This window comes from Herpailurus yagouaroundi, unplaced genomic scaffold (assembly GCF_014898765.1).
Source record: "Herpailurus yagouaroundi ecotype Mexico unplaced genomic scaffold, PumYag 140, whole genome shotgun sequence".
NCBI lineage: Eukaryota > Metazoa > Chordata > Mammalia > Carnivora > Felidae > Herpailurus > Herpailurus yagouaroundi.
Genome location: NW_024412395.1, coordinates 53088109 through 53106106, shown reverse-complemented (window position 1 = coordinate 53106106; position 17998 = coordinate 53088109). Strand labels below are relative to the sequence as shown.

Below are 17998 nucleotides of genomic sequence, written 5' to 3'. Positions count from 1 at the left end.
GTGGCGGTGCTCTGCAGTCAAAAGCTAGTCTCCTTATAATCTCATTCTCCTTTCTACGTCTATTCTGTTTAGAGACTCAAGTCAAGAAGCACCCGTACTACCCCATCTTCTAAACCCAATTCAAATGGCATCTGGACATCCAGTGTGACAAGGAAAAAACAGATCTTCATTGAATCTGCTAATTCTACACCTTACTTTATTGACACAGAAAGTGTTGAGGATCCCAAATTTTATTGGTGTGAAGAGCATGTAAAGGGTTTGAATAGATGATGACTATCAATATTATGTCCAGTGGGGTTTCACATACAAGATGAAGGGACAACATCCAAGATTAGTTAAGAAAGAGATGATTACTTCCATGTGGCTTAAAACATCTGGACACGAAAAACTCTACTTTGAAAATGAGAATCAATTTTATCTTACCTAGAGATAAAGGATGGAATGTGGAACAGAGATTCATTTTTCTTTCTTTTTTAAAAAAATTTTTTAATGTTTATTTATTTTAAGAGAGAGAGAGAGAGAGAGAGGGAGGGAGGGAGGGAGACACAGCACGGGTGGGGGAGGGGTAGAGAGAGAGGGAGACACAGAATCCAAAGCAGGCTCCAGGCTTTCAGCTGTCAGCACAGAGCCCGACACAGGGCTCGAACTCACCAACTGTGAGATCATGACCTGAGCCGAAGTCAGATGCTTAACCAACTGAGCCACCCAGGTGCCCCAGAGATTCATTTTTCATTTGGTTCATTAAATCTTTTAAGGCTATAAAACAGGCAATACAAAAAGCTCTCCAAGATCCTGTTTATTTGTACATTAGAAGAAACTTCTGGGTGTTACTGAAAATCCTCAATGCATTGTTTCAGCAGTACTAACTTAATGCTTATGTACTCTGGATAAAGTTTTACACTGTTAAGCTATCACTGTTCTCTTTGAGAACTGAACTCTTCTCTCTGAGGCTTTGGGTTTGACATTGCATTTGACTTTTTATATAGAAATTAACATGTGCCAGGCCAGTGATGGATTGGAATCTACCCCAAATCAAAGCATAATGCATAAATTTTGCTTATGCTTGTCACCCATTCCTATTCAACAAGAGCATCAGACTTATTCAGCTAAACTGATTCCAAAGAGTCAGTACATTGACCTCAACTAATTTCAAAATGCTTTTTATTTCTGCATATGCTGAATACTTTTTTACAATGTAAAAACTTACCTGTTTTGAAGGTACAATTGCCAAACCTTGAAATAAAAAAGGCAAATATACGCAGGAGCCAAAACTGTAACTCTAGTTATTTGGGAAGTGAAAACTGTAAGCCTCTTTAAATTCAGACAGACTTCTATACTCTTTCTGTAAATTTTTTAAAAACTCAATCAGAATACCCATATTTGGAACACTTTTCTGTTCTCAGTCAGTATATTTAGAAAGTTAGAACCTGATCCTAAACCTAAAGTGGGCTTGACTCTGGCAAGACAATCTTTTCACCATTGCCTCAAAGCACGGAAAACTTTTTAAAAGTAGACCTTCCCTAAGGTCTTTTGTGTGCATGGTCCCACACTGATGCTTCGATGTTCCAATATCTAATCTGGCCACAGTACTCTTGATAACCAAAGTAATTTCTTCTCCTCTTCAGGAAGCTACAATTCTATCCAACACATCTCAAGCTACTATGTTCCCCTTTTGTTTCCTATCTCAATGCTCTACATCTTTCAGACTGTATATTGTGTTTGTGTATTTATGCTTTGATTCATAGTAACTTCTCATGTCAGATTATTGATCTGCATTGAACACAAACTGTAAATAAAAAGAAATAGCTGAGAGTACAAAAAACCAAGCTGTCAGTAAAACGGAAACAGACCCTGAGATCATCTAGGTGGCAAAATTAACAGATAAGGACTTTAAAATGGCTAGTAAAAATGTATTTTCAAATACTGACTGGAAAAGATGGGCATAAGAGTGAACCGCTGGGAAATCTCAACAGAGAAGTGGGAACTATAAGAAAAGAACCAATCAAAAATTCTAGAACTGGTAAGTACAATATATGAAGAAAATAAAAAGGGCTCCCTGTCTTTTAGAGATACATGATGAACAATCTATGGATGAAATTATATATCTGGGATGTGTTTCAAAAAAATCCAGTTTGGGGGAGAGAGTGGCTAGGGGTAAAGATAAAACAAGAGTGGCCATAAGTGGTGATTATTAAAACTAGGTGATGAATAGGTGGGAGTTTATTTTACAGCTTTCTCTACTTTTGTGTATGTTTGAAGTTCTCCATATTCAAGAGCTAAAAAAGAGACTCTCCACAAGAAAAAGCTGTTTTACCTGTAAAATAAGATGTTCAAGTGACGCTCTGCATACATATTATTCCCCTCCCTTCTTTGCCAAATTCCCTAAGGTATGTGGCATCCACTCTGCATTTTCAAAGATTTCCAACACTTGGGGAAAGTGGGCATTTTATAAAAACTGAATATTTAGAACATTTAGCTGTTTTCTCTCTCTGTATGTTATATACTTAGACACACATGAAGATATTGGTGTTTTATTTTACAAAATGGGATTATATTACACTGTTCTATAACTTGCTTTTTCCAGACAACAGATGTTGGGGACATCATTCCATGTCAACAAATACAGGTCAACATCACTTTTCCTTTTTTTAATGACTGCAAGTATTCTTCATTGAGGGTCTACGTGTCCTACACCATGCATGAGATTTTAAAATTTCATTGGGAGTCAGGAACTATCTGTGTCATAGAAAGCTGTTTCAAGCAGAGGATAAACAGACGGGTCTATATGGCTTTAGGGATATGTCTGACTTTAGAGAATTTAGGGCCATGATTTGATTATTAAGTAGGCCTTAATCTATGAGTATATCACAAGCCATATTATAATAGGGTTGAAAGGTATTTCTTAAAAAATATCATATAGCGAAAATCCGTTTCATTCTCTGGTTATCAGAGTTTCACAGGAAACTCCTTATTACATTAGCATTTTCCAAATTGCACAGACTGCATCCCAAAACTTAATTCTGACTTGGTTTGGCAAAATTGAAGATACATTTTCCTACAGAAGATATACAAGATAGTAAGAATCTCAGGTCAGTTGACAGAAGTTTAAAGTACTATACTTAATACATGGAGTGCCTGGGTGGCTCAGTCCATTAAGCATCTGATTTCTACTTAGGTCGTGATCTCATGGTTCATGAGTTTGAGCCCTGCATCAGGCTATGCACTGACAGTGCGGAGCCTGTCTGGGATTCTCTCTCCTTCTTTCGCTGCCCCTCCCCCACTTGCACTTGCTGTCTTTCTCAAAATAAATAAATAAACTTAAAAAAAAAAATCTTAGGGGCTCCTGGGTGGCTCAGTCGGTTAAGCATTCGACTTCAGCTAAGGTCATGATCTTGTAGTTCGTGAGTTTGATCCCCACATCGGGCTTTGTGCTGACAGCTCAGAGCCTGGAGCCTGCTTCGGATTCTGTGTCTCCGTCTCTCTCTGCCCCTACCACATTCATGCTCTGTCTCTCTTCCTCTCTGTCTCTGTCTCTCTCAAAAATAAATAAACATTAAAAATTCTTACTAAAAAAATCTTAAAAAAAATACTTAATTTATGATGTACAACAGCCCCTCCCCTTCCTGGAGGTTAAATTTGTGAAAAACCACTATGGTAAGAGAATTCTCAGTGGAAGAATCGATGGCCTTTGAGTCACAAATGAACAGAGGCACTTGTAAATATTTTTCACATTTGTTAAGCTAAAACAAAACAATAATAAAATATTAGTAGCATTACATCTTAAATTATAGTAATGAATAATGATATAAATATTCTATTTGGATATACAGTATTTGGATAATAAAAATGCTCAACATAAAATTCAAACACGAAAATCAGTCTAATCTCACCATCTAGAAATAACAATTATGAACATTTGGGTGAACATTATTCTAGATATCACTTTGTGCATATCTACACGTAAGAAAGCAAAGATACATGCTTTTACATAAGTGGGATACACTGTTCTATACATGTGTCAATGACGGGGCACCTGTGTGGCTCTGTCGGTTGAGCGTCCAACTTTGGCTCAGGTTGTAATCTCGTGGTTTGTGAGTTCGAGCCCCATATCCGGGTTGCTGTTGTCAGCCTATCAGTGCAGAGCCTGCTTCAGATCCTGTTCCCCCAACTCTCTGCCCCTCCCCTGCTCACGCTCTCGCTCTCAAAAAATAAATAAAACATTTAAAAAAATGTGTCGGTGACTATTTTATGTCTATAGTACATTGACATCATCTTTTTTAACGGCTGCTATACAGCCATTAAATGCAGCAGCATGCATGGATAAACCACAATTTATGTAGCCCTTCTCCTACCAATGGACATTTCAGATCCTGTCCAATATTACCAACACACAATCTTGTTCAGACACCTTTTCATACTCAACCTATTGTTCTCTTAGGATAAATTCTTAAAAGCAGAATTGTTAGGTAAAAGGCGTGTATATCTTACATTTGACAGCCATCGCCACACAGCCCTCTGGAAAGGCCAAACTATTTCACACACCCTTCAGCTATGCCTTACTTAGAGTCTATGCCAGACTCGCCAACAGTCTGCCCGCTCTCCTCTCACAGCTTCAGCAACTTCCACGTGGCTTGTGGAAGGACAGCAGGATAGTGCTTAGCTGCAACGGTTTACCTCCATCACCATCCTTCACCTCTCCCATGGCTATACTGCTTAAGCTTCAAGCATTTGTCTTTTAGATTTCTTCCCTTCCCCCATTTCAGCTTCTTTTTTTTTCCTAATCATAAGTGTGATTCACAATTCAAATTACCTGGAATGGAAATTCTCAGAGTTGCCAAAAAAGATACGCAGAAGTAAAACTGCCTTAAATTATTCTTGGAGACAGATGAAATATAAAAAAGAAAGAGAGGAAGGAAGGAAGGAAGGTAGGAAAAAGAAAAGAAGGAAGAAGGAAGGAAGAAAATAAATCACCACCTAGGCCTGTTAAGTGAAGAAAACTGACACTTTGAGATAATTATTCTTCAGGCCTACCAGACAACTCCTGTGCACAAATATTTCTATAGGAGGTTGCATTCTGAAGGGTTTTCATTCAGTTGTGAAACAGAGTACTTACTATGTGCAGACACTGTGCTCCAAACTTTGGGGAGATAGATGAAGAAGGTAAGATAGGCCTATAAGAAGCTCCCATTCTAGCAGGGAGATAGAGGTGTAAACTAATATTTTTTAGAGATGAGGGCATATACTTTGATGCTAGGTGACAAGTGTTATGGTAAAGTTATTGCCCCAAGTGCTACATAAGCAGAGTGGGTTGGTCTAGCTGGGTAGAAGCAAACAAAGCTCAAAGGAGAGATGGCACTTAGGTGTGGCCTTGAAGGATGAATGGGTTCGTCAGGTGAAAAAGGACACTTTAGGAGCACAATTAAAAAGGCAGACAGTGGTAACCCTTAGCAGAGATATGAGGATAGGGAACTGACAGGAAATGAGGTGGAAAAGATACAGTGAGGCCAGACTGTGATGGAGCTGGCTTTCCATGCTAAGGGATTCAGACTTTATCTCAGTCATGAAGAGTTCCCAGAAGTTTTTCAGCAGGGAAGCATCATAATCAGATCAGAATTTTAGAGCAATAACTGTGGCTGTGGGGAAGAGGATGGACTGAGGTAGAGATCAATTATAAAGGCCCTGCCTAGCCAAAGAATGGTAAAGACTTGTACTGAGACCATACAGAAAACTGGAGGGATCCTAGAAATGGGACTTACTGAGATTAAGAGTACACTTAGAGTGATGAGCACTAAGTAATGCACAGAATTGTAGAATCATTATACTGTACCCCTGAAACTAACATAACATTGTATGTTAATTATACTTGAATTAAAAATAAATAAGTAAAGAGGCACCTGGATGGCTCAGTCGGTTAAGGGTCTGACTCGATCTCGGCTCAGGTCATGATTTCACAGTTCGTGAGTTTGAGTCCCATGTCAGGCTCTGAACTCATGGCATGGAGCCTGCTTGAGATTCTCTCTCTGACCCTTCCCTGCTAGTGTTCAATCAATCAATCAATCAATCAATCAATCAAATGGGATTTACTAACTCACTGGACAGAGAAATGAAAAGGAACGGTGGGATCTAAGAGAACTCAAATGCTTTCACTTAGATACTGACTGGATGGTAATACCATTAATGGAGATAGAGGCTATAGGCACAGGAAGAAGATGTGGAGACAAATATTCATTTCCATGTTGGACATGTTGAGTTTAAGAGGCCTATGAGACATCTAGGAAAAGATGCCCAACAGAGAGCTGGCATTGAGGCCTGCTGTCCAGTTCCAGCAGATACTCTGTTCATTTTTTAAAAAATCATCTAGATTTGGGGCGCCTGAGTGGCTCAGTTGGTTAAGTGTCCGACTTCGGCTCAGGTCATGATCTCGCGGTTCGTGAGTTCAAGTCCTGCGTCGGGCTGTGTGCTAACATCTCAGAGCCTGGAACCTGCTTCGGATTCTGTGTCTCCCTCTCTATCTGCCCCTCCTCTGCTCACACTGTGTCTCTCTCTCTCTCTCTCAAAAATAAATAAACATTAAAAAAAATTTTTTTTTGATGTTTAAAAAAAATCATCTAGATTTGACAGTCATTGAGGTAGATAAATTTGTTTGGTGACAACAGAGAGAGGAAACAGGGATAAGGGGTTAGGACAGAACCCTGGGGAACAATAATATTTAGAAACTTAACAATAGATAGAGACTAGTGAAAGTCTGGGAAAATCAGACTGATAGAAGACAAGCCAGGAGAGACTGGCTCATAAAAGTAATCAAAGTGTAAAGGAGAAAGTATGCCCCCACTTACTTGCCTTCCCCATTCCTTCCCACACAAAGGATCTTATGGAGTACCTTCAGGAAGTGAAACAAGAATTCTATTAAGTGGGGACTGGGAGTGAAAGACTAAGCAAGGAAGAGTTCCTGGGGCCTGAGAGTAGGGATTATGTACTGTGATCTGGGACTTCCTGCCAGTGCTAATACCAGGGAATACTTTCATCCCTCAAAGGCTCTTGTTACCTTACCTCTTGGTTCCAAGAGACTGATCTGTCCTTTCTCCTTTCCAATGTCACTACTCATAGTTTCTACTCATCCCTTAACCCATCATGGGAGAGAACAAGTCTTAATAGCCTCTCAATTCAGCAAGTTTAATGAGTATAACTTTGACCCAGTTAGTTGTTTGTTAAAATAGACAGATATGACAATAGTTCCTGCTGAACAAGAATTAACAATCTAGTTAGGAGTGGGAATGCTGAGAGGAAGTTTACAGTGAGCTGGAGAGTCATCAGAAAAACCTCATGTCCTTCTTAAGAGGTTAAAAAATGTCTTCTTTCTATTTTCCAGGAGGGAGAGATGCTAATGATAAACCCTGACACAGAAAGACTTGTAGTGAATTGATTTCCATCAATTTAAGTGTGTGAAAAGGAGGATGAGAGAGGAGAGGAGCCTTCATGAATTTACCCTTCGTTTTCCACCCTGGGGGGTGGGGAGCAGGTGGTTTGTACCAGGTTGTCTGTGACAACCTGCCTGTAATTTTAAACTAATTATGGATAGTCCATAAAGGAGACCTTTCCCAGTCACTAAATCTCTTCCTGATGATACATTTTCTCTCCTTGTTCTAATCAGAAGATCCCTCTTACAGTTGTTGCAGCACTATGGGATAGAATGGGATGGGTTATAGGAACCAATAACCTGACCCGGTTTCCCTATAGCAGCCTTTCCCAAGATTAAACCACCATCTGTCAAAATCATAAGTGAAAAAAAAAAGAGATTAATATGTTATTTCTGTAATCTGCATGGATTACATACACACACACACACATATGTGTGTATATATATATAATATATATATGTGTGTGTGTTTTGGTTTCTCCTCCACCTTGACTATCTCCCCAGATCCTCTTCACCATTACCTGCAGCAAACAAAAAAGTCTAAACACCATTATTTCTTGTCAAAAGAGGACACAGAAAAATAACTTGATTAGTAAACAGAGCTTGGCCTGGAGCCCAGATCTTAAGAGATGTAAATTAGGCCCCTTTTCACAAGGCTGCACTCTTACATTGATTTGCACTCTTCCATCCAACTAGTCCAAAATACTGCTTACATCACCTTCTGCTTACACCTCTCACTTCAAATCTTCCTGTGGCTCCTTGCTCATCTCCACTAACACTGAAATACTGAGGTCTATCTGCCAACCAAGCTCCTTCCTCTCTAAAAACATCTTCCTCTTACTTTTCACACACTCATCATACTTTTCCTGTCTCATCTGAGTGTTGCATACTGATTTGTATGGAAAGACCATGCCATGCAGTGCAGAGGAATGAACTTGAAAAAAAAAATCGGTCATGTTCAAACACCATTTTGCCCCTCACAGTCTGTGTGACTTTAGTCACTGCCTTACTTTTCTCATCTGCAAACAGGGAGTAATGCCTAACCCACTGGGTTTATTTTTTTTTTTTTCCACAGTAAACTTTTCCTTTATTTATTTAAAACAAAATTATGTTAGGGGCACCTGGGTGGCTCAGTCAGTTAAGCCTCCGACTTCAGCTCTGGTCATGATCTCAGGTTTGTGAGTTGGAGCCCTGTGTGGGGCTCTATACTGACAGCTCAGAGCCTGGAGGCTTCGGATTCTGTGTCTCCCTCCCTCTCTGCTCCTCCCCTGCTCACACTCTGTTTCTCTCAAAAAATAAATAAATATTAATTTTTAAAATTTTAATTCCAAAAAATATGGAACAGTTTAAGAATTTGCATATCATCCTTGTGCAGTGACTATGCTAATCTTCCCTGTATCATTCCACTTTTATTTAAAAAAAATTTTTTTAACGTTTATTTGTTTTTGAGACAGAGACAGAGCATGAACAGGGGAGGGGCAGAGAGAGAGAGGGAGACACAGAATCCAAAACAGGCTCCAGGCTCTGAGCAGTCAGCACAGAGCCCGACCTCACGGACCGTGAGATCATGACCTGAGCCGAAGTCGGACGCTTAACCGACCGAGCCACCCAGGCGCCCCTCCACTTTTAGTATATGTGCTACCAAAGCGAGCACTAGCTCACTAGTTCATTAGGTTTTAAAAGATATCTAGCAGTGGCGCCCTGGTGGCTCAGTCGGTTAAGCGTGGGACTTCAGCTCAGGTCAAGAGCTCTCCTTCGTGGGAGGAGCCCGCTTCGGATCCTCTGTCTCCCTCTCTGCTCCTCCCCCTGCTTCTCTCTTAAAAATAAACATTGAAGAAAAAAATAAAAGTATCTAGCATGTGTAAGGTGCCGACACAGTATCATGTACTTAAAAAGCACTTAATATACGGTAGCTATTTACTGTGAAAATAACGTTCACTTCACAGGACCTGACACTTATGCAGTCCCTCCAAATATGTCGGCTCCCCTCTTTCCCAATCCTTGAAACAACTTCCTAGTTCTTTCTAACCAAGATTCAGAAACTAGTTCAAATCCAACAAGGATTTCCCTAATTTACCTGCAAAAGTATTTGCACGTTTACTAAAATCTCACCACGCACGCAAGGATAACACCTACTAACAGGTACCCAGACATAATTTCTCCTCTTCTTAACTTTAAGTCACTGTACGAGAATAATCACAATTTTCAAGTTTCCCAAAAGACGTGTTGCAGCATGCCAACAGATACAACAAACACCAACTGTTTTCTTTCTGGCAACTGGGTATCCAGGCACATTTAGAGTTCCCATAGGTTTATCGCGAATCAGACAACTGAGGTGGGGAAAGAAAACTTCAGACAATGTCTCATAAATCTCAAGGAGTGACGGCGAATAGATGCCAGGCAGTGACGGAGTCCAGGCAAGCGACGAGTGACAAACATGTCTATCTGTTCCTGCGGCGTGTCAATGTGTCAGCCTGTGTGCCTGCGCGTATCGGTAGAACTGAAAGTACATTCATGTGCGCCGAGATGTCTGAGCGCGGGTGTGTAACCCTGTGAACCCGAGGGCTTAGCGAGTGAGCTACAGTGCAACCTCCCGCGGGTCTGTCCTCCAGGTGCTTACCTCTGCGGACGAGCAGGTGGACGCCGCTGGGCGCCGCCATGTTAGTGCTGGTCACGTGGTCGCGGAGCAACTCCCTAGCCGCCCCGCCCCGCCCCGCCCCGCCCGCCGGAGCCGTCCAGTCGCAGCCCAGCCGAAGACTGGAGGCGCCCGGGCCGCCCCAGGGGGAGCGCGCGTGCGCGCGGGGGGCTGACTGCGGGAGCGCCGGCAGCAAAGCGGCTCCCGCACTGGGGCCAGCAGGGGAACCCGCGGCCCGCCGAACCCGCTCCGGCCGCGAGAGGCGGGCTCCAGCCACGATTCGCGCTCTCGCTCAGAGCCCCCGCGCCCAGGTGGGATGGAAGAAGCCTGTCAGGTAAGCGTGGCATCCAATATTTGTAGCATCAACATTTTGGTGCATGGAAACGTGAAGTTGGGAGGAAAAAATACAACACAGTCTAGCGCTCAACATAGCACTTTGCATCGTCGGCCACTCTGTTGGCAATTTCCCTGGATTGAGTTGAAAGGTAAAATTCGGTTCAAAGTCACCAGCTGCCCCTTTGCTGTCCCAGAGTGTCCGTTACTCAGCAGAGACTTCAGACAAGACAGGGATCTGTGTGCAGCTGCAAAATCAATTCTGGATACCCCAGTGGGTATGTTCGGGGGACTTCTCTTTCCCCAAGGACGCTTCCCGCTCAGCGGTATTAACTGGAGTCTTAATCCTAAATTTGACTTTTAAGAATGAGGGGATGACGTCTGCCCGTGGCTCTGCCAAAAGATGAAGCCTACAGAAGGCCAATTGTGAGACAAGTGAGGGTGCTGATGTATCCCTACTGTGACGGTGCCCATTTTTGTGACCAAATTCTCTTTTCCTCTTATCTGCATCTTGGGGCAGATTTCCATCCTGTCGTGGACCAGGCATTATTGATCTTGGTAGCCTGGTGCCCAGCAAACAACCTGAAGCAATTGAACTCTTTATGGAACCAGTTAAACCAAGACTTTAACAGTTTCCCGGACTTCTAATTCAGCAAAGATTGGTGAATGTGTGTGATGATTCCTAATGAGTTTTTTAAGAATTTAGGTACACACCTGGTGAACCATCCAGACAGTTCAGAAATATATAAAGGAAAAAGCCCAAGTCCGCTTCCTAACCCTCTCTGCACACCACAGTCCCACTCTCCAGCCAACCACTGAGTGCATCATTCCATGCCCTTTACAGGCAAATATGGGTAAAATATTTTAAATGGACTCACATACCTACTGTTAGGACTTGCTTTTTGCACTCATTGCAAACATCAAATCTCAAACACTTAGTTCAAACTGATTCCTTTGAATGACTACATAGTTTTGACATTTTTACTTTCAAAGAGAATGGATTTGGGCAGTTCATTGGAGGACACATGCTATACTTCTTGGAGACCCAGTTTCTGATGCTTTTGGGTCACCTTAAAAGATAAAGAGAGGGGCGCCTGGGTGGCGCAGTCGGTTAAGCGTCCGACTTCAGCCAGGTCACGATCTCACAGTCCGTGAGTTCGAGCCCCGCGTCAGGCTCTGGGCTGATGGCTCAGAGCCTGGAGCCTGTTTCCGATTCTGTGTCTCCCTCTCTCTCTGCCCCTCCCCCGTTCATGCTCTGTCTCTCTCTGTCCCAAAAATAAATAAACGTTGAAAAAAAAATTAAAAAGATAAAGAGAAATAATGTTTTCCACTGAGGTAAGTTAAGATGTACAAGGATGAGAATGAAAAGTACTCCCACAGGTTACTTCAAGCTCCACCTTTTTCAAAGTCAGATCAGTTCCAGGGAGAGGGTTTTTGACTATGGTAAATCTGTTCTGTTCCCCTGCAACTAGATGGAAAGGGAAAAGGAAAGGACTCAGGTGACACCACCATAGTGAAATCCAGTGAGGATATACTCAATAAGTTCAGCATAGAAGGTATGTATCCAGGATGCACTAGAAATGAGGCAGATATGAATGTGCACAGGCCATACAGCTCATCCACTGACCTCCTGCCAGTGCATTTGGCTTCTCCCATACCATATTGCACTGACATTAGAAGGATTGAGAGTTGCCAGTATGTGTCCTCCAAAATCATCAATTTATGACATAAATGCATACTGACCAACAAGATAAAAGGCTAGACCACTGACATCTGAAATCCCTTGCAATTCCAACATTCTGTGATCCTGGGCGTTCAGGGCATTAGAATGCTTTCATTTAGACGAGTAACCACTACTGACTCACTTCTCTGTTCCAGTTCTGTCCATCTTCCCACCTGTGAAATGAAAGTTAATTACACTGTGGCATTTACCGACTTGAACTCCCACCAATATTCATATTTGTACTTGGGATTCTTGAACAAAAAGTTGAGTACTTAGTTTCTCAAAACCAGGGCTCAAGAAATAAAGGATAACTGCTGGGGCACCTGGGTGGCTCAGTCAGTTGACTGTCTGACTTTAGCTCAGGTCGTGATCTTGTGGTATGTGGGTTTGTGGCCCAGGTCGGACTCTGTGCTGACAGCTCAGAGCCTAGAGCCTTCTGATTCTGTGTCTCCCTCTCTCTGTGCCCCTCCCCCGCTCATTTTCTGTCTCTCTCTCAAAAACAATAAACATGAAAAAAATAGTAATAAAGGAGAAGTTCTTAATACCTTCAGTTTCTGTGTCCAAAAATTCATTCTTCAACATTAAAATATTTTATTAATTGTGATTAATTACCGTTTTGTAGGTCTTTTATCTTGGTTTTTACTTTTTCCTAAGTCCACGTCTTGTTAGCATCTTTTAAAATCTTTTTATCTTTGGGGCGCCTGGGTGGCTCAGTTGGTTAAGTGTCTGACTTTGGCTCAGGTCATGATCTCACAGTCTGTGAGTTCAAGCCCCGCATCAGGCTCTGTGCTGACAGCTCAGAGCCTGGAGCCTGTTTCAGATTCTATGTCTCCCTCTCTCTCTGACCCTCCCCCATTCATACTCTGTCTCTCTCTGTCTCAAAAATAAATAAACGTTAAAAATTTTTTGAAAAAAAAATTTAAAAAAATCTTTTTATCTTCTTTTATAAAAGAAATAATTCAGAAATAAATTGTCATATTCCTATTTTTGAAGTCAGTTTTTCCTTCTTTTACTTAATGATATTTTATTATAGACATACTATATCCCTTTTTCAAAATTTGTATATAGTTTGTGATAAAAATTTAAATTATATTGGCTTCTGTAATGTATGTTTTGAATTTGTAATTCAAATTCACATTTTAAAAATGTTCTAGGAGATTACGCAACACGGATTAAATCTCTTTAAAAATAAATTTTGCTTGGGCACCTGGGTGGCTCAGTCCATTAAGCATCAACTTTGGCTTAGGTCATGATCTTATGGTTTGTAAGTTTGATTCTCGCTTCGGGCAAGCAGAAGCCCCGCTTGGGGTGAGCTTTGCTTCTCTCTCTCTCTCTGTCTCTCTTTCTGCCCCTCACTCACTGGTGCCCCCCCCCCAAATGAAAATAAAATGAAATAAAATAAATTCTGCTTTGTAAAACATCTTCCTGCAACTTGTTTTGCAAGTTTAGATTTTTGTTTGTTTATTTTTTTTTCAACGTTTATTTATTTTTGGGATAGAGAGAGACAGAGCATGAACGGGGGAGGGGCAGAGAGAGAGGGAGACACAGAATGGGAAACAGGCTCCAGGCTCTGAGCCATCAGCCCAGAGCCTGACGCGGGGCTCGAACTCACGGACCGCGAGATCGTGACCTAGCTGAAGTCGGACGCTTAACCGACTGCGCCACCCAGGCGCCCCGCAAGTTTAGATTTTTTTAAATGCTTGTTAGGATTACCTATAATGCAAGATACTTAAAAACATAGACTATAAAGACTAAGATGTTTACATATCTATAGAAAAATATAGGAATATATTGTAAAACTAACTGAAATAATGCAGTATTTCCTACTGGGCACAAAGCAGATTCTATGGCCTGCTGAGGGAACCTGGTGCCCTGTGACCTGCACAGCTTCGGCAGGTCTGTCATTGAGCCTGAGATGCCTTCATTTGCCCTTCCTGACCTTGCTTCTCAATTTTGCCATCTGAATTAGAAACACTTGTCTTTTGATTTCAGGATCATTTCTTACTTAGTATTTTACTCCATGGCTTGAGAAGAATAATTCCAATCTTGCCCTCTGATTTAGCTGATGTTAGTATGAGGAAATACTTCTGTTTATTTACATTTTTTAAGTCAAATGAACATTCTTTCCAGGAACTAGGAGTCCTGCATAAACATGTCTGCCCATACAACAGGGACCTGTCTCAGCAGTTCATTGGACCCCTGTAAAGTTAGGGTCCAGCTTCAAATGATTACCTGTGCAGGCAGAACATTTCTAAGACATTCTCTTAACCAACTTTCTGGTAGAATGTCATTTCCTATGGCAATCATTTGAGACAACAATGGATATGTTACTGAGTATTCTAGAGGTATCCTCAGAGAAAATGTGTAGATGCTCCATGTTTTTTTGAGGAAAACTAATGCTATATCTAAGGCAGTTGTGAAAAATCAAGAGATTTCTCCTTGCTGCTTGTGCCCTGTTTTGATCTATAACAGTGCTAAGAAGGAGCCAGGGGGCAAGGGAGTGGGGCTTTACTTGTACGTGACTCTTCTGTCCCTCTCATTTTTGATTTGTCCAATGACGTTTTCTCAGTCATATAAATCCTATGTAAGCGAAACTTGAAGTCCCATCCCCTTCTAACAACATTGTCCTACCTGAGCCCCTCCTACACTGAAATTCAGAAAATTTCAGGAATTTATACCCACTTATAGGCCTGATCCAAGTGGACTCAGCAAATAGCTTGCTGCACCTTCCTGAACAGTCTGTCAAGGTAAGCAGAGTAAAATGGGATCAGACAGGGCTAACTTAGCTGTAGGGTAAGACCAAAACATTGTCCCAAGGGAGTTAGGGAGTTGTTGCTTTCAGTCCCAGTCTGGCCAGTATTAATTTTAACTTGGTTCAACCTCTTGGCTTGAAAGATAATATGGGAGATTGTAAGCGGAAATGATGCTTCAGCCTAATAGCCGATTCATTGCTGGAGCATGAAATGGTGGCAAGAGCCAAGGGAAGGAGGGCATAGGAAGACTATAGGGAAGAGGATGAGGGTGGTCTGAGACCTCACACACTGATGCATCCAAGTTTTCTGATAATACTTGTTTTGGTTAGATTTGCCTTTGGAACTGTGCAGGCTTAAGAAAAAAGGCTTCCCTGATCTCATCTCTCGGAATTGGCTCTGAGGGAAGTTGGGTTAAAACAGAAGTGTGCATTTGCCCCTATGAAATCTAAATAAAGATGTGTACCATTAGCAACTACCATCTATATTAGTAATCTTTGAAAAAGCAGCAGCTGCTTAGACACTTCTGGAGAACGAAGAGTTCCAGTCAGAGTAAGGAAGAAAGGCAAAAGGTTGGCAAGAGAATTTAGCAATCAAACAGCCAATGAAGAAACACTTAAATGCCTACTCTAGGCTCCAAAGAGATACGATACTATTTTTGTTCTTAAGAAACTAATTGGAGGGATGCCTGGCTGGGTCAGTTGGTGGAATATGCAATTCTTGATCTTGGAGTTGTGAGCTTCAGCCCCACATTGGGTGTAGAGATTAACTAAAAATAAACTCTTGAAAAAAAAAAAAAGAATTGATTCTGTGTCTCCCTCTCTCTCTGCCCCTCCCCCGTTCATGCTCTGTCTCTCTCTGTCCCAAAAATAAATAAAAAACGTTGAAAAAAAAAAAGAATTGGAAACTTGAGACTAACATGCTCACAAGATGGTCCATAAAGAAGACCAAATACCCTTGAGACTATAAGCCCCATAGGGACGACGACAGGGGTGAGCGGTCACAGATTCTGTAACGCTGGCTGTCAAGAACTGAGAAAAATGCTGAACTCTAATTATGTAAATATTGGAATCTGTTTAATATCCTTCACTTCCTACAAAGATGAAGGTGAGAGAAAGGGATATAACTCTTCCTTTATCACCTCTAATCTATGTTTATAAAAGTGAAAGGAAAATGTTCTAGATCTTGTTGGAATTTAAAAGAGTTTAAAAAAAATTTTGTTTAACGTTTATTCATTTTTGAGAGACAGAGAGAGACTGAACATGAGCGGGGAAGGGGCAGAGAGAGGGAGACACAGAATGTGAAACAGGCTCTAGGCTCTGAGCTGTCAGCACAGAGCCCGACGTGGGGCTCGAACTCACAGACTGTGAGATCATGACCTGAGCTGAAGTCGGACGCTCAACCGACTGAGCCACCCAGGTGCCCCCCCTTTTTTTTAGAGAGAGAAAGAGCACAATAGTGAGGGAGAGGGACAGACAGATAGAGAATCTTAGGTAGGCCCCATACTCAGCATGGAGCCTGACACAGAGCTTGACCCCAGGTTCTGGGATCAACACCTGAGCCAAAATCAAGAGTCAGACACTCAACCGACTGAGCCACCCAGCAGCCCTATACTTGTTGAAACTTTTTTTAAAAAGTCTATTTTGGGGGTGCCTGGGTGGCTCACTCAGTTAAACAGCTGACTCTTGATTGTCAGCTCAAGTCATGATCTCATGGTTCATGCGATCAAGCCCCAAGTAGGGGCTCTGCTCTGCCAGCACAGAGCCTGCTTGAGATTCTCTCTCTCCCTCTCTCCCTCTGCCCCTCCCCTGCACGTGTGCGTGCACACACACACACACACACACACACACACACACACTCTCACACTCTCTCTCTTCATCTCCCCTCCTCCTGCTTGTGTGGGTCTCTCTCTCTCTCTCTCTCAAAATAAATAAACTTAAAAAAAAATTAAAAAGTATGTTTTGTTTTTTTCTGTTTACACAAGTATGTAATATGTGCTCTTTAAAAACATTTGAAAGTACCCAGATATATAATATAGAAAGTAGAAGTCCCCCAGAAAAGCTCTTTCCAGGTAGTCAGTGTTAAGTTGATGTATATTCATCCTTTTTTTTTTTTTTTTTTCCTAAGCATGTACCATTGACTGGGCTTTCTAAGGGAAGGAACCTATTTTTACCACGACCAGTCACACATCTATATAGAGTAAAGGACAGCAGGCTCGGCAATCCATATGTAGAAGCCCAGGAATGCACACTATTACCTATGGCTTTACTGTGCTTTCTCTCTCCCTTTTGCACTCACCCTGCACTTGTTTCCCTTTCATTGTTTCCATTTTCTGTGAGATTACTTAGTGGTTTTTTCCTTTCCCTCCTGAAGTGATGGTACACTCCTGGTTCCCTTCCTGTATCTTTCCATCTTTGCATCTTCTTTTGCTGGATTTATGGTTCTGTTTGCTGTTTCATGTTTAGTGTGTTTGAGCAAAAATATATGGTCCTGTAGCATTGTGTGAAACCAGGTCTGACCGTTAATATCACAAGGCTGAAAATATTTGGAATTTTGATATTTCCTACCAAAAGCAGGAAACAGTACTCCTTGGTCCGTTAACAGTTATGCAAAATACACCGCAGTGAGAATCTCTGAGGTGGAGATTATGAAATTACAAGGGATTTAGTCATAGAAAAAGAAAACTAGCTGTATGTCCCTTTCTCCCCTCCCACTCTCCGCCTCCACTCCCCAAACTGGCTGACAAACCAAGCAGTAGTGCATTTCTTAACTTCTGCTTGCCTCTCACTCAACCAATTCTACATTCAAGACCAAAACTGTCGAAACAAACAGGAGGGCAGATGCTGCCTCGACCTCTCTTCCCATTGAACTAGCTGCTCTGCACTCACCCTGTCCACTTTAGCCCAGAGAATAACCTGTGTGGAGAGCATTCTCCTCCTCTGAAGCACACACAAACATCGCCGCATTTTCTTTTGCTCGATAAAGGATAAAGGAAGAAAAGCAGCAGCTGCTCTAGGAACACACAGCAAACAAACCTCACTGTGGTGGCCCCACAGCCTTCACAAAGGGGGATTCAGAGAGCTAGGCAAACACGCTGTGCAGCCCAAGACTTCCGCACAGATTCACCTGCCAGAATTATT

The 17998-nt window shown here is 41.8% G+C and overlaps 2 protein-coding genes and 1 pseudogene across 3 annotated transcripts in view; 1 reads left to right on the top strand and 2 right to left on the bottom strand.

The window, feature by feature from the left end:
* The window catches only part of METAP1D (methionyl aminopeptidase type 1D, mitochondrial), a 90100-nt gene extending 79906 nt beyond the window's left edge, over positions 1-10194 (bottom strand). Inside the window, exon 1 of one of the 2 annotated variants that reach the window (XM_040475389.1) lies at positions 10038-10194. In XM_040475389.1, the coding sequence (XP_040331323.1) occupies positions 10038-10077 (40 nt within the window). In that variant the 5' untranslated portion in view covers positions 10078-10194. The remainder of the gene's footprint in view (positions 1-10037) is intronic. The other variant, XM_040475390.1, reaches the window with a different exon arrangement.
* LOC121031126 (uncharacterized) lies at positions 8748-8845 on the bottom strand (annotated as a pseudogene).
* Positions 10195-10228: 34 nt separating the features above from the next.
* Positions 10229-17998, top strand: part of SLC25A12 (solute carrier family 25 member 12) — a 209464-nt gene continuing 201694 nt past the window's right edge. Inside the window, exon 1 of the mRNA XM_040475386.1 lies at positions 10229-10386. Within this exon, the coding sequence (XP_040331320.1) occupies positions 10369-10386 (18 nt within the window). The 5' untranslated portion in view covers positions 10229-10368. The remainder of the gene's footprint in view (positions 10387-17998) is intronic.